Source organism: Halichondria panicea, chromosome 15 (genome assembly GCF_963675165.1).
Source record: "Halichondria panicea chromosome 15, odHalPani1.1, whole genome shotgun sequence".
Classification (NCBI taxonomy): Eukaryota; Metazoa; Porifera; class Demospongiae; order Suberitida; family Halichondriidae; genus Halichondria; species Halichondria panicea.
Genome location: NC_087391.1, coordinates 2,248,150 through 2,270,462, shown reverse-complemented (window position 1 = coordinate 2,270,462; position 22,313 = coordinate 2,248,150). Strand labels below are relative to the sequence as shown.

The window sequence follows — 22,313 nt, the reverse complement described above, 5'->3', positions numbered from 1 at the left end:
GGGTAATGGACCAGGTGACACATGGATCTGCATGTGCCTAGTTTGTATCGTACCAATTCACATGACATTGTTTCACCTCCCGAAGGATCTCTTTCACTCGGTTGTTTATCCCTGCAGCCGCCATTTGCCTGTGAGTGTTGTGTATGCCTTATTTGCAACTGTCCAGTTTGTTTTATTGGATATAGATATGATTTATTCTCCAAATTTAGCCAGTAGGAAGTTGTTTTTTCAAACCAGCACAATGTGTTGTCCCCTTACAATTACTATATTTGTGTAGTTGATAGTTTGTCAGTTTACCTGTGGTGTATTATGTGCTGAATGCATGGTAAAGCCTCGAGTTCATCCTGCGTGGCAAAGCCTTGAGTTCAGTCTGCGTGTTTCAAACAAGTTTTTATCGAACTTGTATCAGTTGTATTGCTGAACTATAGAATGGGCAAGTGATGGTATGATAATACCATAAACGATATGATTTATTCATGAATTGCAATGCAGCGTTCTTTTCCTTAAAAAGCGCGGTGGCCCGGACCAGAGTTATGCTTGCAGAGATGGATTTGTTTTGCTAGTGGAGATTATCCTCTCTCTGCAGTTCCACAAGTACAAGCTGATGATTGTGGTGAGATCTGCCCACGTATCTCCAACAATGAATCTCATTAATAATCTGGCTAATTAATTCAAGCATCAAGAGAGTAGCTGTGTCAAGAATAGGTAGTACCTTTGGTAAGTTACGGTTAACTGGATTGATATAATTAGACTATAGTAGCTCATTGAACATGTCAGAAAACTAGATTTCTATATAATTATATCAGAATTAGATTTCTAGATCTGTAGATTGGCTATTTATTGTGTCAGTCTGACATGTGTTGCATGCCAGGCTTGACAATTACTTCTTCTACATCATCTACATATTCACCACGTACCAATCTCTATAGCCAGAAACATGTAGGTTCTCACATTAATTTTGCAGTGTGTGGATCATGATGGTTACCAAAGGATACATGTTACGTGTGGCACTACTCACGGTCATACTGATGGCCACATCCAAAACTGTAAGAATCAAAATAAAAAAAATTACAGCATATACCTTAAATAATTACAAAACCAGAGGTCACTTCTTTTGGAAGTTGACAAATAAATATTATATTAAGTCATGGTGTCGTAAATGGAGGTAGCTCCCACTCTATAGTCTACTTGCCTCGATTTCAGGCCGCTTAAAAACATTATTTTTCAGTAGCCGGAATCAAGTCTAGGGTGTGGCTACATTTACCTCCATTTAAGACGTGACATTAAGCAGCTGGTGCTACTTTAGAGGTCAGAAAATTGCCCAAGCTTGAAGGTGTTGCATATTTGGAGGGTCACCTTAAATCTAGGTATTACAGTATGTCAAAATCGGTATAATTTCCTTCTTAGCAGGTAAGTGGTGAATTTATTCTCACTGTCAACTTGGTCAACTACACCAACCCAACCGGACTGTGTGCTGAATGTCAGACTAGACTGATCAACGTGACAAGTGCTGACCAGCTACCAGTGTGCTGTGATGAGCTACCATTCAAATCTGGTAACTGTGACAACACAGGAGAGGAGAAATGTGACACCAGGTTCCGTTGGACCATCAGACCATTTGGTGCATCACTGGAGGCAAGACCCCCCAGTATACCCAATGCTGCCAACCCTCCATATTTTTTCACAAACTGTACAATGTCCCCCAGCACTTGCCCGTTTAGTGAAATGAGCACAACATTCGATCAAGGTCTAACAGCTCTACTGGGAGTAACAGAAAATCCTCTGCCAGTTTCAAAAACAGATTTTACTATGTGGACAGTAAGTTCATATCCATTTCACGTAAAATAATTTATAATAATGATAGGGACGAATTCAGTTCTTCATAGAAGCCGTGGATAGTGGACTCCCAAACATAATAGACAGTCTGTTGATTAACCTGGACAATCTCCAACTTGGAGCAGACTTCACAGAGGAGATGACGTTCACTGGATTCCACAACATATCTCACATGACCATGAGTTTCAGAGTCGAGTGCTCTCCTGGTTTCTGTGGACCTGACTGTACCACCACACCTCAGACCAATCCACTAGTAGCGACATGTCAAGCTGATGGTAGTCTAACATGTACTAACAACCGATTAGACCCTTCACCTCTTGTAGCCTGCAACGACTGCCTCTACAACCTGGATATTACTACAGGCTGCTCCACTTGCGTACAGACCAGCTATGATCCCTCTACCAACTGCACCCAGTGTCTACCAGGCTGGGACATCACTTCGGACTGTACTAGTTGCCTACCCAACAGAGACCCAGACCCAGTCACCAACTGCTCCCTCTGCCTACAACCAGATAGGTTCACTGATACAGACTGCAGTGTGTGTGCTCTACCAGGAGGGGACCCAGCAACACTCTGTCAAACATGCTTGGCCACTAACTTTGACCCTAACACAAATTGCTCTGAATGCATAGGCAATCTTGATCTCAGCTCCAGCTGCTCCACTTGTTTGCCTGGATATGATAGTAGCCTTAACTGTGCACTGTGTCTATCTGGACGAAACATATCCACAAGATGTACCACCTGTCTGGCTGGATTCACTGGAAGTAACTGTGAACCTGGTAAGTGACTGGTGTTTGTTTAGTAAATGTGTATAGGTTCTTAATTAGTAATGATTAATTGCTGTGATGTTTACCTACTCTTCAAGTTTTAGTTGACTCCAGAGGAGGTTGGTCACGGTTTAACCCGCTAACTCAGCTATTTTATCTTAATGTTGCGTTCTTGCATTTTTTTCAATCCTATATTACACCTCCTGTTTACGAGCCCTACTAAGACCAAACCAATCAATGTACCTGTAAGTATCTGGCTTATAAAGTAATTGCTTCGAGTATGACTACCATAATTATAGCGGGTATAATTATTTCAAAGGTATAAATTTTCGCGGTTTTTGCATGTACCACGAACATTTATACCCACGAACATTAATATCAGCATGCATGCATGCGCCAAAGGGCTAATACTCTCACGAACATTATATCTGCGAAATCCTTCCTACCAGTCTTTCCGCGAAAGTTTATACCCTCAAAAAATAATATCTGCTATATGGTATGCTACTCACATTCTGTATAGGACGTATCATTACTTACTAGTGTAGAATGCTGCGATCGTTAGCAGTCTTTAGCTTACTATAGCTATGACAGCAACTTTTCTCTGTAGGTACGTATATCTTTTCTTTTTTATCCGTACATGCACATTCCTCCGTAAAACTGCGCTATTACATGACCAACCTCCTTTAGTTGTGTTTTGGTGTGCACGCACAGGCATATCATTCTTAAATAAATTTTTAATCCATAATCCAATTAGGTGCTAAAACAAGTGTTGATTGATGTGACCTGTATTTACATTGTCAGTGTCTTCTGTGAATGGTGGTCTTGTGGGTGGTATAGCGGGTGGAGCTCTCTTCCTGGTGATAATCGTCTTGGTGATCATTGTGTGTGTGCTCGTGTGTAAAAATCGAAGGAGAGGTCATATCAAATTTGTTTCAGGTGAGCTGTGCAGTTGAATTTGAATCCTTATACTGTGTGTAACTCTATTGGTAGGCATGTTATACTTTGTAATAATGCTTTCCTACAATGGCTATAGTTGCATGCTCATATTTTCCCAGCAACTCATTGTTATAACCTTTGTGCGTGTTTCCTGCTATTGTTATAACAGGTGAAGGAGCAGCTCATAATGCTTACGATATTACTGGAACTGGAAGTGGATCGTCAGCAGAACATAAGTTTCAGAATCCAATATATGGCCCTGGATTGGAAATGGACTTAAAGACTGGAACAGGGTCATCAGATGATCACGCATTTACTAATTCGCTATACGAGACCTCGAATGTGCACACAGAAGATGGTTACTCTCACCCTAGTGTCGGCCCGCCCTCACATACGGTAAAAACAGGCACCCAGGATCTCACATCTACTCTCGATGGACCAATGTATGATACAGCTAGCTGTCTTGATAACAACCTGCCAAGAGAAGGCACACCTGTTTACGACACAGCTGATCATACTCATCAACCACCTCTTACCAACGCACAGAATAAAGACTATTCTAAATTGCATCAACCTCGCAACCCACCGGATGAAGACTATTCTAAACTGCGTCAACCTCCAATAACAAGTGTAACACCTCAGCCAACTTCTCTGGCTGACTATGACACGGCCACCTTTATTGAGCAGCCGGTCTATGACGAAGCCTTCCCTCCATTGGGTGATCCCCTTTCTAAGAAAGGGACCAGGCATCCGTCAAAGTCTGCTGGAGCTTATGAAGAGATTGAAGATGAGGATATCTGTGGGAGAGACGAGTACGATACAACTTACCCCCCTCCTCCAGTTATGCCTAGTGTTAATGCATACTCGAAACTGGGTAAGCATGAAGCTGAGCTTCCTGCATACGATGTAGCAAATAATCATCACTCGAAACAGGTACAGCCTAAAGCTCCACCTCCTAATGGAAGTTTGTACGGTACTGCTGATTATCCCCAAGAGCAAGCAGCTCGACCTGAACACGATTATACAGAAACTAGTGACTTCCTTCCTACTTCGATAAAAGAGGAAACGTCTCAACGCACTTATGATTATGCAGATGCTAATGAATTCCTTTCTGGTCCCTCCTCTACCAAATTCGTATGACTATGTAGACAATCCTATAGATGGTACAAATGCATTGCCCCCTGCATTGGCCCCCCTGGCTAGCTCTTTGTACACAAACACAACACCTGGCAAGATAACACTTGAGGCCGAATCTCATTATGATCTAGGGCAGTGAGTGGACATGTTCGTTTGTATTATATAGTTTTGTACTTTCACTTCTGGTTCACTTGAATTGTAAAGCTGTATAATCATAATAGCTCATCCCCTCCCGTTCTTTTGTACACCCTTTACACGGTACGTTGTACCACATGTATTGTACAGTTGTTGACTGGCCGTAATTGTCACGAATACTTTCGATGGAAGGGACACACACACACCATGTTTATGACAGCTATCCATGTAGTGGTGTGGCTGCGTGAGTGTTTTGTGCACTATACAGAACTTGAGCATGTAGGTGTGGCTTCCATGGTTGAAGAGGTGGCCTATCATATTATAGAACGTTGTTAATGAGGATGCATTTGTACTCTTACTTTGCAATTGCTTATTATAGGAATGCATATGAAACACGGAGCGAGGTGGTGTGACCACAAACAGTTTCACGTCAGTTCTGGCATGTCAGCTAGCTAGATACTGCTCCAATTACTCATTGGCATTGTTGGTGAATTGGTGACCTCCCGATTTAAACTTTGATGCATATATAGCCTCGATTGATTCCAGGCCAATTAAAATACGTATTTTAATCGGCCTGGAATCAAGGTTAATACCTATAGTACATGATAACCAGTTGCAGCTTGTATAACTATCCCCATTAGTAGGCTCTATAGTAACTATTATAGCTCATGCTTTTCCTTCCAGAATTGATCAGAAAGCAATCACTGATCTAAACACTTTATTTAGATACACCTTTCAAAGGGCTTAAGTTATGGGCTTCAAATGTAGCTATCAAAACAGCACGGTTATATAGGGTTGAGCATCAGTCCAGAACAGATCTATTACAGTGGCGTACTAGACATTAAACTTCCTAAATCAAGCCTAGCCAATTTAGCTAATTGAAGGAAACCAGCCTATTATTTTTATGCTAGCTACAAAGCTTGACTTCTCTGTTGCTCTATCTCATTGCATCCATGTGTGGTTCATGAATGCATGTATACAGTATTTTTTTTAATACATGTATATGGTTGGCAAGGAGCTACAACTTTAAGTGCTTCTCAAGTGGCTGCCAACGTAATTGGCATACAAGCTCTTGAGGTAATTATTAACAGCTGATCGAGACATACAATGCATGTAAACATTAGCATATACCGAGCACACACACACAGCTTTCTTTTTCCTATGTGGCTGGCCTGCAGTCAGAGGAGGTTGGACATGCGTCAATCATTTATGTGACATTCCTAAAGTTTTTTCACGTTACCATAGAAACTCTATACTCTACCCTATAGTCTAGGTAATCCTGGCTCCAATCAGGCAACAGATACAGCTAGCCATGCGCAGGCTCAGTACAGTCTGACATTAGCAATAACTTTTTACAGTTGTTCAGTTGCAGATTCACATCTTTTGACTTGAATGCTTGCTACACCACCACCACTCTGACCACTGCACAGTATAAAAATCCAACATTTGCATTTGCTATAATTATAATTCCTGTGAGTATATAGCTGGAAATGAGCTTGTAAGGCAATTTACATATGATTTAACTTCTTATGTCCCTTCACGTGCACAGCTGCAATGAGGCACTACACAGTACACTAACTGCCTGTCACTTTCTGACAGTGAAGGTTCTTATACACACGTCATACAGATAGTACACATGTATAATTATATGTTACAAGCTATGAGTGGCGTTAGTGGCCAAAATAATCATTATTTCTGTGGTAATGTGTATAGTGTAGTTGTGTTAATTAGATTACTAATCGTTTCCTGTGGTTAACTTTACTTCCTGTATTGTACTGTTCTCGTTATTGTATGGTTCTGTTCGTTACTAGGTTCTTTCTGTATAGTTGTTTTTTGTTCCTTTTGTGCCTAGCTATAGGGGCCCGCTCCAGGCGGCTCTTTGTGTATGAGCCTCTGCTCCATGCACTTTTGTCTTGTACCTTTGTATTTTATCACTAAACTCTCAAATGTCTGCATGAACCTGTGACATAACAATTTTGATGTGTCACATGACATGTTGACAAGTTATAACAAGTGTTGAACCTCTCCTGACTTTCAAATAAGCGAAATTAACATGCACGCCAGAGAACTGGTGAGATAAACAATTAGCATGTTTTCCTTCACCAGTTTCTGCCACAGTAGCATGCTTTGCCCCCCACCGTAAAAACATCTTACGGCCCTGAATAGCTGTTAGTGTAGTCTTCAGCCTCGCGTCAAAGCCGCGCATGTACATCTAGGACAACGTGCATGTATCGTTATTACTAGAATGTTTTGCGAGCATCAAACATTTGCGAGCTTTGCTGGTTGATCAATTCGCAACAATAAATTATTACTAGTAAATACACACGATCCTTGCCAGAACGAAATAGTTAGATCGCAAAGGGTAAAATTTTCTGCTGATTTGGCTTATTCGCAAAGGTTTTTCACCAGCAAAATATTCTAGTAATACGGTAGCTAGCTCGCTTTTTTCGACAACAAAGCTTTAACATCAAAATCTGCCAAATTTAAATTTACTACCTTGTTATGTTGAGGCTATATCCATTGTGGTACCAAACACAGCGCTATCGCATCCAGGTGAGCAGACTCAGAGTACACAGAACGACAGACAGACAGACAATAGACTGACTGACTACTTACACCCTGTGGCGCCGCGGCGCACCTCGGGTTGATTATGACCATGTGAAGTCTGTGCAAACCACACCATTGTATTCTTGAATACCTTATGTGCTGTGTCACTCTCTATATGGCATTATATGCATATGAAGGCTTCGTGCACTTTGCTAACGAGGGCGTATAAGGCCTTACTGCATGCCGATTCAATTGCCTCATCAACTCTCCTGTGCTACGTATACCTTTTTCACCTAAAAGCAAAAAGCTGGCTTCAAGTGTAGAATAGTGCAGAGAGCCTTATATCATGTGGTGCATGGAGTTAAGTTTATTGGTACTGTAGCTATACGTGTATTGTACTTACCATATGCATAGTCAAGCCATAATTAACATAAATGATATCGTCATTGTCATAATTATGGCTTCGTGCATGGTACAATAACACATTACATTTGGGTAATGGACCACGGTGACACATGGATCTGCATGTGCCAGTTTGTATCGTACCAATTCACATGACATTGTTTCACCTCCCGAAGGATCTCTTTCACTCAGTTGTTTATCCCTGCAGCCGCCATTTGCCTGTGAGTGTTGTGTATGCCTTATTTGCAACTGTCCAGTTTGTTTTATTGGATATAGATATGATTTATTCTCCAAATTTAGCCAGTAGAAAGTTTTTATTTCAACCAGCACAATCAAATTGCCCCCTTAAAATTGCTATACTTGTGTAGTCGATGGTTTGTCAGTTTACCTGTGGTATATTATGTGCTGAATGCATGGCAAAGCCTCGAGTTCAATCTGGGCGATTCAAACAAATTTTTTTTATCGAACTTGTGATTGCTGAACTATATAGAATGGGAAAATGATGGTATGATCGAAATGATCGATGCGTAATTACGATGCAGCGTTCTAAAGCGCGGCGGCCCGGACCAGAGCTTATGGTTGCCAGAGGTGGATTTGTTTTTTGCTAGTACATGTACAGGGTTTTGCAAAATCCTTGCAACAGGGCTAAACAGACATTGCAATGACTTCCATATATGGAAGTCAACTAATAATTATTTTGTGTACATGTACATGTATATGCAGCATACAGGGATGTATGATTATTCCCCTCTGGCTCCAATCCACTCAGTCATACGACTGAGTATCCATATAGCCGGTAGGGTATTGAAATAACTGTTGACTTTTTTTTTTAATGTTCTGGTGACTCTTCAAAATCCCCTCTAATTCAAAATCCTGTATGACAGACACCCTGGTATGTGTATAATCATTTGAATTGAAATATGTCCAGAGAGCATCAGCTTATATTCATACGTTTGTAATAACTGTTGCTCTTTTCAATGATATACCAGAACAGTTGATAAAATTTAATGACACCCTCCAAACAGTGGTATTGGCTGATATTGATAAGCTTGAAGACAGATGCCTTGCCCCTTATAGGCCTTATATTGTAACCAACATTTCAGGATGACCATTGAAAATGTGCATGTCTTGAAGGTATGCTCCTCTCACTTCTTTGCTTTGCCATCTTCTGTCTGGTTATTATTTTGAAGAATGCAAAAACCTCCAAATGGTACTAAAAACAACTGATAATGATCAGTCAATACACAGCTATGCCAACAGTTCTGCACACACCAACATCACAACAATATTTGCCTTGCATCCACCTGGTGTACCATCCGCCACCTTAATTAAATGTTGTCAATATAAATAAGCTGATGCTCTCTTAGGCTCACAGGACATCTTTCATTATACATATACCTGGACATGTACACTATAATATTATTATAAGTCAGCAGTTGACTTCCATATATGGAAGTCATTGCTGTGTCTGTTTAGCCCTGTTGCAAGAATTCTGCAAAACCCTGTAGATAGCCACCACTATGACCGTAGATTGTGGTGAGATCTGCCCACGTTGATCTCTTAATTTCACAATGAATCTCATTAATAATCTATTTTTGGCTGGCTGGATCATAGATCTGTCTGGATCAAGCAGACATACTTAGGTATAATTTATAGTAATCAAGAGAACAAGTAGCTGTGTCAAGAATAAGTGATACTTTGGTAAGTTTAAGGTAACTGGGTTGATATAATTATAGCAGCTCATTGAACACATAGCAGAAGTAAGATGTTTGATTAACTCTCAGTGTCAGTCAGTCTGACAGTTGTTGCATGCCAGGCTCTTGTAGATCTACATCATCTACATATTCATCAATCTCTACATATACTAGCCTCCTTTGCCTCTCAGAAGAAGTGCGGCCTGGGATCGAGGCTATACATACATATACAAGCTGCTCCAAGAACATGTACATGTTAATTTATAATTATTGTATGTCCATTGTAGTCACATTTGTGCTTTCAATTTGCAGTGTGTGGATCGTGATGGTTACCAGAGGATACTTGTTACGTGTGGCACTACTCACGGTCATACTGATGGCCACATCCAAAACTGTGAGAATAAAAAATAAAAAAACTACAGCATAAAATAATTACGAAGCCAGAGGTCGCTTCATTTGGAGGTTGAAAAATTATGTTGAAGTCCTGGTGTCGCATATTTAGAGGGTCGCATCTAATTGAAGGTAGCTCTACAGAGTTTACTTGCCTCGATTTCAGGCCACTTAAAAACATTTGATTCCGCTAGAATCGAGGCTATGGTGTGGCTACATTTATCTCTATTTAGGACGCGGCATTAATTGTCATCCCAGCAGTCGCTACTTTTAGAGGTCAGAAAATTGCCTGAGCTCAAACATTTCCTTTGCAGGTGTGTGGTGAATTTATTCTAACTGTCAACTTGGTCAATTACACCAACCCAACCGGACTATGTGCTGAATGTCAGAATCCTCTGAATACAAGCCATTCTACAGAGACAATACCAGTGTGTTGTGATGAACTACCATACATTTCAGTAAACTGTGACAATACAGGAGAGGAGAGATGTGACACCAGGTTCCGTTGGACCATCAGACCATTCGATGCATCACTAGAGACAAGACCTCTAAATGATCCTGTCAACCCTCCCTACTTCTTTACAGACTGTACAGTGTCCCCCAGCACTTGCCCATTCAGTGAAATGAGCACAACATTCAATCAAAGTCTAACAGCACTACTGGGAGTAACAGAAAATCCTTTACCTGTTTCAAAAACAGATTTGACTGCATGGACAGTAAGTTCATATTCATTGCACGTATATACAATTTTGATAATTTTATATAATTATTAGGGACGAATTCAGTTTTTCATAGAAGCATTGGACAGTGGACTTCCGAACATAATAGACAGTCTGTTGATTGACCTGGACAACCTCCAACTTGGAGCAGACTTTACAGAGGAGATGATGTTCACTGGAGTCCACAACATATCTCACATGACCATGAGTTTCAGAGTCGAGTGCTCTCCTGGTTTCTGTGGACCTGACTGTATGACCACACCTCAGAACAATCCACGAGTAGCGACATGTCAAGCTGATGGCACTCTAACATGTACTGATAACCGATTAGACCCTTCATCTTGTAACGAATGCCTCTATAACCTGGATATTACAACTGGCTGCTCCACTTGCGTACAGACCACCTATGATCCCTCTACCAACTGCAACCAGTGTCTACCAGGCTGGGACATCACCTCGTACTGTATTAGTTGCCTACCCAACAGAGACCCAATCACCAACTGCTCCCTCTGCCTACAACCAGACAGGTTCACTGATGCAGACTGCAGTACAAGTGTGTGTGCTCTACCAGAAGGGGACCCAGCAACACTCTGTCAAACATGCTTGGCCACTAACTTTGACCCTAACACAAATTGCTCTGAATGCATAGGCAATCTTGATCTCAGCTCCAGCTGCTCCACTTGTTTGCCTGGATATGATAGTAGCCTTAACTGTTCACTGTGTCTATCTGGACGAAACATATCCACAAGATGTACCACCTGTCTGGCTGGATTCACTGGAAGTAACTGTGAACCTGGTAAGTGATTGGTGTTTGTTAGTAAATGGTGTATAGGTGCTTAATTGCTATTATTGATTGCTGACCTTTTTACAAGTTTTAGTTGACTAGGGGGAGTTCCAGAGAAGGTTGGTTACGATTTAACCCGCTAAGTCAGCTATTTTATCTTAATGTTGCGTTCTTGAATGTTTTTCAATCCTTTATTACACTTCCTGTTTACTAGCCATATTAAGACCAAACCAAGACATAACTCAATGTACCTATAAGTATCTGGCTTATAAATTAATTGCTTTGAGTTTGACTACATAGCGGGTATATTTTGAAGGTATAAACTTTCGCGGTTTTTGTTGATCAAGCATAATTATACCGCGAACATTTATACCCACAAACATTAATATCAGTATGCATACATGCGCAAAAGGGCTGATACTCCCATGAACATTAAATCCGCGAAATCCTTCCTACCGGTCTTTCCGTGAAAGTTTATACCCTCGAAAAATAATACCTGCTATACGGTATGCTACTCACATTCTGTATAGGACGTATCATTACTTACTATTACAATGTAGTGTAGACTGCTGTGATCGTTAGCAGTCTTTAGCTTACTATAGCTATATGACAGCAAATTTTCTCTGTAGGTACCGTATATCTTTTCTTTTTTATCCGTACATGCACATTCCTCCGTAAAACTGCGCTGTTACATGACCAACCTCCTTTAGTGATATGTTTTGGTGTGCACGCACAGGCATATCATTCTTAATGCACAATCTAGCCAACTAATTAGGTGCAAACAAGTGTTGATTGATGTGACCTGTATTTACACCGTCAGTTTCTGCCGTGAATGGTGGTCTTGTGGGTGGTATAGCGGGTGGAGCTCTCTTCCTGTTGATAATTGTCTTGGTGATCATTGTGTGTGTACTCGTGTATAAAAATCAAAGGAGAGGTCATATCAAATTTGTTTCAGGTGAGCTGCACGGTTTAATGCTGTATTAATTTAATCCCTATACTGTGTGTAACTCTATTGGTAGGCATGTTATACTTCGTAATAATGCTTTCTTACAATGGCTATAGTTGCATGCTCATATTTTCCCAGCAACTCATTGTTATAACCTTTGTGCGTGTTTCCTGCTATTGTTATAACAGATGAAGGAGCAGCTCATAATGCTTACGATATTACTGGAACTGGAAGTGGATCGTCAGCAGAACATAAGTTTCAGAATCCAATATATGGCCCTGGATTGGAAATGGACTTAAAGACTGGAACAGGGTCATCAGATGATCACGCATTTACTAATTCGCTATACGAGACCTCGAATGTGCACACAGAAGATGATTACTCTCACCCTAGTGTCAGCCCACCCTCACATACGGTAAAAACAGGCACCCAGGATCTCACATCTACTCTCGATGGACCAATGTATGATACAGCTAGCTGTCTTGATAACAACCTGCCAAGAGAAGGCACACCTGTTTACGACACAGCTGATCATACTCATCAACCACCTCTTACCAACCCACAGAATAAAGACTATTCTAAATTGCATCAACCTCCAATAACAAGTGTAACCCCTCAACCAACTTCTCTGGCTGACTATGACACGGCCACATTTATCGAGCAGCCGGTCTATGACGAAGCCTTCCCCCCTTCGGAGGAGTCACTTTCTAAGAAGGGGACCAGGCATCCATCAAAGTCTGCTGGAGCTTATGAAGAGATTGAAGATGATGATATTCGTGGGAGAGACGAGTACGATACAACTTACCCCCCTCCTCCAGTTATACCTAGTGTTAATGCATACTCGAAACTGGGTAAGCATGAAGCTGAGCTCCCTGCATACGATGTAGCAAATAATCATCACTCGAAACAGGTACAGCCTAAAGCTCTACCTCCTAATGGAAGTTTGTACGATACTGCTGATCATCCCCAAGAGCAAACAGCTCGACCTGAACACGATTATACAGAAACTAGCAACTTTCTTCCTACTTCGATAAAAGAGGAAACGTCTCAACACACTTATGATTATGCAGACGCTAGCGAATTCCTTTCTGGTTCCTCCTCTGTCAAACATTCGTATGACTACGTCGACAATCCTATAGATGGTACAAATGCATTGCCCCCTGCATTGGCCCCCCTGGCTAGCTCTGTGTACATGAACACAACGCCTGACAAGATAACACTTGAGGCCGAATCTCATTATGACCTAGGGCAGTGAGTGGACATGTTTGTTTGTATTATATAGTTTTGTACCTTCACTTCTAGTTCACTTGCATGAATTGTTAAGCTGTATAATCATAATAGCTCATCCCCTCCCGTTCTTTTGTACACCCTTTACACGGTACGTTGTACCATATGTATTGTACAGTTGTTGACTGGCCATAATTGTCACAAAGATTTTCTATTGAAGGGACACACACATCGTTACAATAGAATGTTGTTAATGAGGATGCATTTGCACTCTTACTTTGCAATTGCTTATTATACGATGGAAATTATCAATTACTCATTGTTGGTGAATGGTGACCTCCTGATTTAAACTTTGATGCATATAATTATAGCCTCGATTCCAGGCCGATTAAAATACGTATTTTAATCGGCCTGGAATCGAGGCTAATGCATATAATATTATAGTACATGATAACCAGTTGCATCTTGTATAACTATCCCATTAGTAGGCTCCAGAGGAGGGGGGACATGATTAACCTTAGCTTAATCGTGTCCTCCCTCCTCTGAGTAGGCTCTATAATAGATTGCCTATTATAGCTCATGCTTTTTCTCAAGAATGGAACATTTTGATCAGAAAGCAATCACTGATCTATTTAGATACACTTTTCAAAGTAGCTATCAAAACAGCACGGTTGAGCATCAGTACGCCGGAACAGATCTGTTACAGTGGCGTACACTGGACATTAAACTTCCCTTTTCAATAAATCAAGCGTAGCCAATTTAGCTAATTTAGCATGACATCGAATGACTATTATTTTATACAAAGCTTGACTCTCTCTGTTACTCTACTTCATTGCATCCTTCATGTGTACAGTTAAATACATGCACGTATTTGGCAAGCAGCTACGTACAACTTTAAGTGCTTCTCAAGTGGCTGCCAACGTAATTGGCTTACAAGCTCTTGAGGTAATGTACTGTTTTCTAACATTATTAACAGCTGATCGAAACATCAATGCGTGTAAACATTAGCTTACTATACCGAGCACACACACACAGCTTTCTTTTTTCTATGTGGCTGGTCTGCGTCAAAGGAGGTTGAACATGCGTCATCATTCATGTGACATTCTAAAGTTTTTTCTCAGGTTACCATAGATACTGAAGTTATTGCTAATGGAGCCTGGCTAGCTTTATCTGTTGCCTGGTTGGAGCAGGATTAGCTAGACTGTAGGGTAGAGTATAGTTCAGCAGTGCTGAATATAGCTTGCATTGTACCGTCTGGCAGGAATCTAGTAAACATTCTATGCACTGATAGCTCTTCAGAATGAAGAGGATATTTGGGGATAATTGGATGTCAGGGTAGTTATATCCCAAAGGAGCCAGGAAGTCTAAAATAGTCAGCTCTTAGTCTCTGATACGCTAACAAAACAAGCTAGAACTTTACATTGAAATCATAGTCAGCCAGCTGAGCCAAAATTTGTTGCACGTGATCGTGTCCAACCTCCTCTGGTCTGCAATGGCTATTTAGTGATTGATAATTAAATAACATGGTGTAGATCTGCTACCGCCTATTTTTACAGTCTTCATTTCCTAATTGGGATTTTCTATTTGATCCCACCATAATTATGTTTCCTCTGATTATACTATGGCGGTAACAAAATCTTTTGACTTGAATGCTTGCTATATCACTCTGACCACTGCACAGTTTAAAAATCCAACATTTGCTATATAATTCCTGTGAGTAGCTGGAAATTAGCTTATACATCTGATTTAACTTCTTATGTTCCTACGTGCACATCTGCAATGAGGGTGTCATACAGGATTTTGTAGTAGAGGGGGGAAATGAGAAAATGTTGCTAAAAAAAGGTCAACTGTTATTTCAATACCCACCTATGGACACTCAAAAGGGGGGGGGGGGGGTATCCCCCCTTTCCCTGTATGACACCCTGACTACACAGTACACTAATAACTTCCTGTCACTTTCTAACAGCGAAGGTTCTATACACGTGTCATCAACGATCTCATGAATTTATGGAGCCAGCAGCTGATTCGGTATTATGCTACACTAGTAATAGCAGCTAGTGCGTGTCGTAGCGATTACTACTCTAGACTGTTTTTGGCTGTGTATTAACAATAATATATGTAACAGATAGTACACATGCATAATTATAGGTTACAAGTTACGCGTACGAGTGGCGCCAGTGGCCAAAATAATTATGGTAATGTGTATAGTGTAGTTGTGTTAATTAGATTACTAATCATTTCATGTGGATAACTTTACTTCCTGTATTGTACTGTTCTTGTTATTGTATGGGTTCTGTTGGTTCTGTTCGTTAGTAGGTTCTTTCTGTATAGTTGTTCTTTGCCTAGCTATAGGGGCCCGCTCCAGGCGGCTCTTTGTGTATGGGAGCCTCTGCTCCACTGCCTTTGTTCTTGTGCATTTTATCAGTTGTTGAATACTATTTCACTAACCTCAAATGTCTGCATGAACCTGCGACACATAATAATTTCAATGTGTAACATGACATGTTGACAAGTTATGACAACTGTTGACCTCTCCTGACTTTCAAATAAGCGAAATCAACACGCATGCCAGAGAACTGGTGAGATAAACGTGGTTCCCTCACCAGTTCTCTGGCACAGTAGCATATCCCTCCCCCCACCTGCATGGTTTTCAGATGCATTTATACACACAGATTATTTCACGTATCTTTCACTTGTTTACTGTAACCATGGATATAATTAGAGCTGCAAACCCTATGCATTAATTTGGGGTTTAGTGTAATCTACAGCCTCACATCAAAACCGCGTTACATCAAGGCCAACGTGCAGGTTTAAGCTTCTTAGCTTCTTAGCTTGCTCGCTTTTATTCGACAACAAAGCTTTAACATCAAAATCTGCCAATTAAAACTACTACCTTGTTGTGTTGAGGCTATCCATGGTACAAACACAGCGCTATCGCATCCAGGTGAGCAGACTCAGAATACACTGAATGACGACAGACAGACAATAGACTGACCGACTACTATACCCTGTGGCGCCGCGGCGCACCTCGGGTTAATTATGACCATGTGAAGTCTGTGCAAACCACACCATTGTATTCTTGAATACCTTATGTGCTGTGTCACTCTCTCTATATGGCATTGTATGAAGGCTGCGTGCACTTTGCTAACGAGGGCATATAAGGTCTTATCGCATGCCGATTCAATTGCCTCATCAACTCTCCTGTGCTACCTTTTCACGTAAAAGCAAAAAGCTGGCTTCAAGTGTGTAGAATAGTGCGGAGAGCCTTATGTGGTGGAGTTTAAGTTTATCGGTACTGTAGCATGTATTGTACTTGCCGTAGTCAAACCATAATTAATATTGTCATTATTGTCAAACATAATTATGGCTTCCTGCATGGTACAATAACACATTACATTTGGGTAACCACGGTGACACATGGATCTGCATGTGCCTAGTTTGTATCGTACCAATTCACATGACATTGTTTCACCTCCCGAAGGATCTCTTTCACTCGGTTGTTTATCCCTGCAGCCGCCATTTGCCTGTGAGTGTTATGTATGCCTTATTTGCAACTGTCCAGTTTGTTTTATTAGATATAGATATGATTTATTCTCCAAATTTAGCCAGTATATAGAAAGTTTTTGTTTCAACCAGTACAATGTGTTATCCCCTTACAACTTGCTATATAGTTATGATATAGTCGATAGTTTGTCACTTTACCTGTGGTGTGTTATGTGCTGAATGCATGGCAAAGCCTCGAGTTCAATCTGGGCGATTCAAACAAGTTTTTATCGAACTTGTGTCAGTTGTATTGCTGAACTTTATAGAATGGGAAAATGATGGTATGATCGAAATGATCGATGCGTAATTACAATGCAGCGTTCTTTTCCTTAAAAAGCGCGGCAGCCTGGACCAGAGCTTATGGTTGGCAGAGGTGAATTTGTTTTTTGCTAGTAGATAGACTGTATCGTCTCTCTGCAGTTCAACCACCACTGTGACCATAGATTGTGGTGAGATCTGCCCACGCTGATCTCTTAATTTCACAATGAATCTCATTAATAATCTATTTTTGGCTGGCTGGATCATAGATCTGTCTGGATCAAGCAGACATACTTAGGTATATAGTAATCAAGAGAACAAGTAGCTGTGTCAAGAATAAGTGATACTTTGGTAAGTTTAAGGTAACTGGGTTGATATAATTATAGCAGCTCATTGAACACATAATCTAGCAGAAGTAAGATGTTTGATTAACTTTCTAGACCTGCTGGCTCAGTGTCAGTCAGTCTGACAGTTGTTGCATGCCAGGCTCTTGTAGATCTACATCATCTACATATTCATCAATCTCTACATATACTAGCCTCCTTTGCCTCTCAGAAGAAGTGCGGCCTGGGATCGAAGCTATACATACATATACAAGCTCCAAGAACATGTACATGTTAATTTATAATATTGTATGTCCATTGTAGTCACATTTGTGCTTTCAATTTGCAGTGTGTAGATCATGATGGTTACCAGAGGATACATGTTACGTGTGGCACTACTCACGGTCATACTGATGGCCACATCCAAAACTGTAAGAATCAAAATAAAAAAACTACAGCATAAAATAGAGGTCGCTTCATTTGGAGGTTGAAAAATTATGTTGAAGTCCTGGTGTTGCATATTTAGAGAGTCGCATCTAATTGAAGGTAGCTCTACAGAGTCTACTTGCCTCGATTTCAGGCCACTTAAAAACATTTGATTCCGCTAGAATCGAGGCTATGGTGTGGCTACATTTACCTCTATTTAGGACGCGGCATTAATTGTCATCCCAGCTGTTGCTACTTTTAGAGGTCAGAAAATTGCCTGAGCTCAAACATTTCCTTTGCAGGTGTGTGGTGAATTTATTCTAACTGTCAACTTGGTCAATTACACCAACCCAACCGGACTGTGTGCTGAATGTCACTTAAACACAACATTTGGTCCAGTGTGTTGTGATGAACTACCACTCAAATCTGGAAACTGTGACAACACAGGAGAGAATAGCTGTGACACCAGGTTCCGTTGGACCATCAGACCATTCCGTGCATCACTAGAGATAAGAACCAGCACTGGGTACAACTTCACAGACTGTTCAGTGTCCCCCAGCACTTGCCCATTCAATGAAATGAGCACAACATTCGGTCAAGGTCCAACAGCACTACTGGGGGTAGCACCCAATCCTCTACCTGTTTCAAGCACAACTTTTAATGCATGGACAGTAAGTTAATGTTTTTTTCATGGAGTGGTTTTTGGTTTTACCTGCCTTCTATATATAGGGGCGGATTCAATTCTTCATAGAAGCCGTGGACAGCAGACTCCCGAACATAATAGACAGTTTGTTGATTGACCTGGACACCCTCCAACTTGGAGCAGACTTCACAGAGGAGATGACGTTCACTGGATTCCACAACATATCTCACATGACCATGAGTTTCAGAGTCGAGTGCTCTCCTGGTTTCTGTGGATCTGACTGTACCACAACACCTCAGAACAATCCACGAGTGGCGACATGTCAATGTACTGATCACCGATTTGACCCCTCACCTCTTGTAGTCTGCACCCAGTGCCTACCAGGCTGGGACATTACCTCGGACTGTACTAGTTGCCTACCCAACAGAGACCCAGTCACCAACTGCTCTCTCTGCCTACAACCAGACAGGTTCACTGATACAGACTGCAGTGTGTGTGCTCTACCAGGAGGGGACCCAGCAACACTCTGTCAAACATGCTTGGCCACTAACTTTGACCCTAACACAAATTGCTCTGAATGCATAGGCAATCTTGATCTCAGCTCCAGCTGCTCCACTTGTTTGCCTGGATATGATAGTAGCCTTAACTGTGCACTGTGTCTATCTGGATGAAACATATCCACAAGATGTACCACCTGTCTGGCTGGATTCACTGGAAGTAACTGTGAACCTGGTAAGTGACTGGTGTTTGTTTAGTAAATGTGTATAGGTTCTTAATTAGTAATGATTAATTGCTGTGACGTTTACCTACTCTTCAAGTTTTAGTTGACTCCAGAGGAGGTTGGTCACGGTTTAACCCGCTAACTCAGCTATTTTATCTTAATGTTGCGTTCTTGCATGTTTTTCAATCCTGTATTACACCTCCTGTTTACGAGCCCTACTAAGACCAAACCAATCAATGTACCTGTAAGTATCTGGCTTATAAAGTAATTGCTTCGAGTATGACTACCATAATTATAGCGGGTATAATTATTTCAAAGGTATAAACTTTCGCGGTTTTTGCATGTACCGCGAACATTTATACCCACGAACATTAATATCAGCATGCATGCATGCGCCAAAGGGCTGATACTCCCACGAACATTAAATCCGCGAAATCCTTCCTACCAGTCTTTCCGCGAAAGTTTATACCCTCAAAAAATAATACCTGCTATGCGGTATGCTACTCACATTCTGTATAGGACGTATCATTACTTAGTAGTGTAGAATGCTGTGATCGTTAGCAGTCTCTAGCTTACTATAGCTATGACAGCAAGTTTTCTCTGTAGGTACGTATATCTTTTCTTCTTTATCCGTGCATGCACATTCCTCCGCTATTACATGACCAATCTCCTTTGTTGGTGATATGTTTTGGTGTGCACGCACAGGCATATCATTCTTAATGCATACCTTAAGGTGACATATTTTCGCGTGTATTAATTTCTGCTATTTCTGCGAATGACAGTAAAATCGCAAAAATTAGTACTCGCAAATAATTGGCCGCCCTCTTGTTTAATGTATCCAGATCGACATTTCGCAAAAATTATACCGCAAAATGTACAAAACTGTAAAAACGCAAACAAATCTACCTATGAAAATATGTCACCTTAAGGTAATCTAGCCAACTAATTAGGTGCAAACATGTTGATTGATGTGACCTGTATTTACACCGTCAGTTTCTGCCGTGAATGGTGGTCTTGTGGGTGGTATAGCGGGTGGAGCTCTCTTCCTGGTGATAATCGTCTTGGTGATCATTGTGTGTGTGCTCGTGTGTAAAAATTGTGTGTAAAAATCGAAGGAGAGGTCACATCAAATTTGTTTCAGGTGAGCTATGCAGTTAAATTTGAATAATAATTGAATACTTTGGAATACAATGGCTATATTAGTTTTAGTTGCATGCTCATATTTTCCTAGCAACTCATTGTTATAACCTTTGTGCGTGTTTCCTGCTATTGTTATAACAGATGAAGGAGCAGCTCGTAATGCTTACGATAATACTGGAACTGGAACTGGAAGTGGATCGTCAGCAGAACATAAGTTTCAGAATTCGATATATGGCCCTGGATTGGAAATGGACTTAAAGACTGGAACAGGGTCATCAGATGATCATGCATTTACTAATTCACTGTATGAGACTTCAAATGTGAACACGGAAGATGATTATTCTCAATTACGCCACCCTAGTGTCAGCCCACCCTCACATACGGTAAAAACAGGCACCCAGGATCTCACGTCTACTCTCGATGGACCAATGTATGATACAGCCAGCTATCCTGATGACAGCCAGCCAAGAGAAGGCACACCTGTTAATGACACAGCTGATCATACTCATCGACTACCTCCTACCAACCCACCGGATGAAGACTATTCTAAACTGCGTCAACCTCCGGTAACAAGCGTAACACCTCAACCATCTTCTTCTCTGGCTGACTATGATACAGCCACATTTATTGAGCAGCCGGTCTATGACGAAGCCTTCCCTCCTCCAGACGATTCACTTTCTAAGAAAGGAACCAGGCATCCATCAAAGTCTGCTGGAGCTTATGAAGAAATTGAAGATGAAGATATTCGTGGGAGAGACGAGTACGATACAACTTACCCTCCTCCTTCAGTTATACCTAGTGTTAATGCGTACTCGAAAGTGGGTAAGCATGAAGCTGAGCTTCCTGCATACGATGTAGCAAATAATCATCACCTGAAACAGGTACAACCTAAAGCTCCACCTCCTAATGGAAGTCTGTACGATACTGCCGATTATCCCCAAGAGCAAGCAACTCGACCTAAACATAACTATACAGAAACTAGCGACTTTCTTCCTCCTTCGATAAAAAAGGAAACGTCTCAACACACTTATGATTATGCAGACGCAAGCGAATTCCTTTCTGCTTCCTCCTCCGCCAAACATTCGTATGACTATGTGGACAATCCTATAGATAGTACAAATGCATTGCCCCCTGCATTGGCCCCCCTGGCTAGCTCTGTGTACACGAACACAATGCCTGACAAGATAACACTTGAGGCCGAGGCTCATTATGACCTAGGGCAGTGAGTGAATATGTTCGTTTTGTATTATTTTTAGAAGTGTGTGTTGTGTGTTTCACATTATCAGATTATAATATTAAGACTGCATTTACCTTCAATTCTGGTTCACCTGAACTGTTAAGTTTTAATCGTAATTACATATCCCTTCAAATGGTTTGTCCTTTTTTGCACGGCACCATTATTATTTCTGTTGTGTATCCTATTCTGACCATTATTATTTAAAAAAAAACTTCGATTGAAAGGACACACATGCACACTACGTGTATGTGTTATGTCATCCATGTAGTGGTGTTGTTTCTGTATAGTGTGAGCACGTTGGTGTGACTGTGTGCTTTCTGGTGTAGCAGCTGGCCTATGTATATGGGAGGTGATTACCGCCAATATTAGCAGTGAAAAAGTAGAGGCGCGTTTTGCAAAAATAGGTGATATGATATGATTTTTTTACAGAGGTGTGTTTTGAAAAAAATAGGTGGTGCAATTCTTCTATGGCTGAAGCTGCTCAAGTGTGTGTCTTTATTTT

The 22,313-nt window shown here is 41.0% G+C and overlaps 4 protein-coding genes across 6 annotated transcripts in view; all 4 read left to right on the top strand.

Moving 5' to 3' along the window:
* Positions 1–21,891, top strand: LOC135348784 (scavenger receptor class F member 1-like). 2 transcript variants are annotated; one of them, XM_064547123.1, is made up of 7 exons: positions 1–717; positions 965–1,046; positions 1,411–1,818; positions 1,865–2,615; positions 3,405–3,518; positions 20,555–20,575; positions 20,716–21,891. In XM_064547123.1, exons 2-7 carry the CDS (start codon positions 975–977, stop codon positions 21,798–21,800), a joined length of 2,451 nt encoding a protein of 816 aa, XP_064403193.1. In that variant the 5' UTR covers positions 1–717; positions 965–974; the 3' UTR covers positions 21,801–21,891. The 2 variants fall into 2 exon arrangements, with proteins under 2 accessions (XP_064403193.1, XP_064403192.1); XM_064547122.1 differs by having other exon boundaries at positions 4–717; positions 1,408–1,818.
* LOC135348787 (uncharacterized) lies at positions 9,320–13,958 on the top strand. Of its 2 annotated transcripts, none has more exons than XM_064547125.1 (6): positions 9,320–9,461; positions 9,767–9,848; positions 10,159–10,560; positions 10,618–11,359; positions 12,168–12,302; positions 12,482–13,958. In XM_064547125.1, the coding sequence occupies exons 2-6, from the start codon at positions 9,780–9,782 to the stop codon at positions 13,546–13,548; spliced, it is 2,415 nt and encodes an 804-aa protein (XP_064403195.1). In that variant the 5' UTR covers positions 9,320–9,461; positions 9,767–9,779; the 3' UTR covers positions 13,549–13,958. The 2 variants fall into 2 exon arrangements, with proteins under 2 accessions (XP_064403195.1, XP_064403197.1); XM_064547127.1 differs by lacking the exon at positions 9,320–9,461 and having other exon boundaries at positions 10,159–10,272; positions 10,322–10,560.
* LOC135348775 (uncharacterized) overlaps positions 15,160–22,313 on the top strand; it is a 50,915-nt gene continuing 43,761 nt past the window's right edge. The window contains exon 1 of the mRNA XM_064547103.1: positions 15,160–17,672. The gene's annotated coding sequence lies outside the window, so the exon portion shown is untranslated. The remainder of the gene's footprint in view (positions 17,673–22,313) is intronic.
* On the top strand, positions 17,683–20,568 carry LOC135348898 (uncharacterized). Its single transcript, XM_064547280.1, has 5 exons — positions 17,683–17,931; positions 17,994–18,075; positions 18,373–18,741; positions 18,800–19,445; positions 20,428–20,568. Exons 2-4 carry the CDS (start codon positions 18,004–18,006, stop codon positions 19,382–19,384), a joined length of 1,026 nt encoding a protein of 341 aa, XP_064403350.1. The 5' UTR covers positions 17,683–17,931; positions 17,994–18,003; the 3' UTR covers positions 19,385–19,445; positions 20,428–20,568.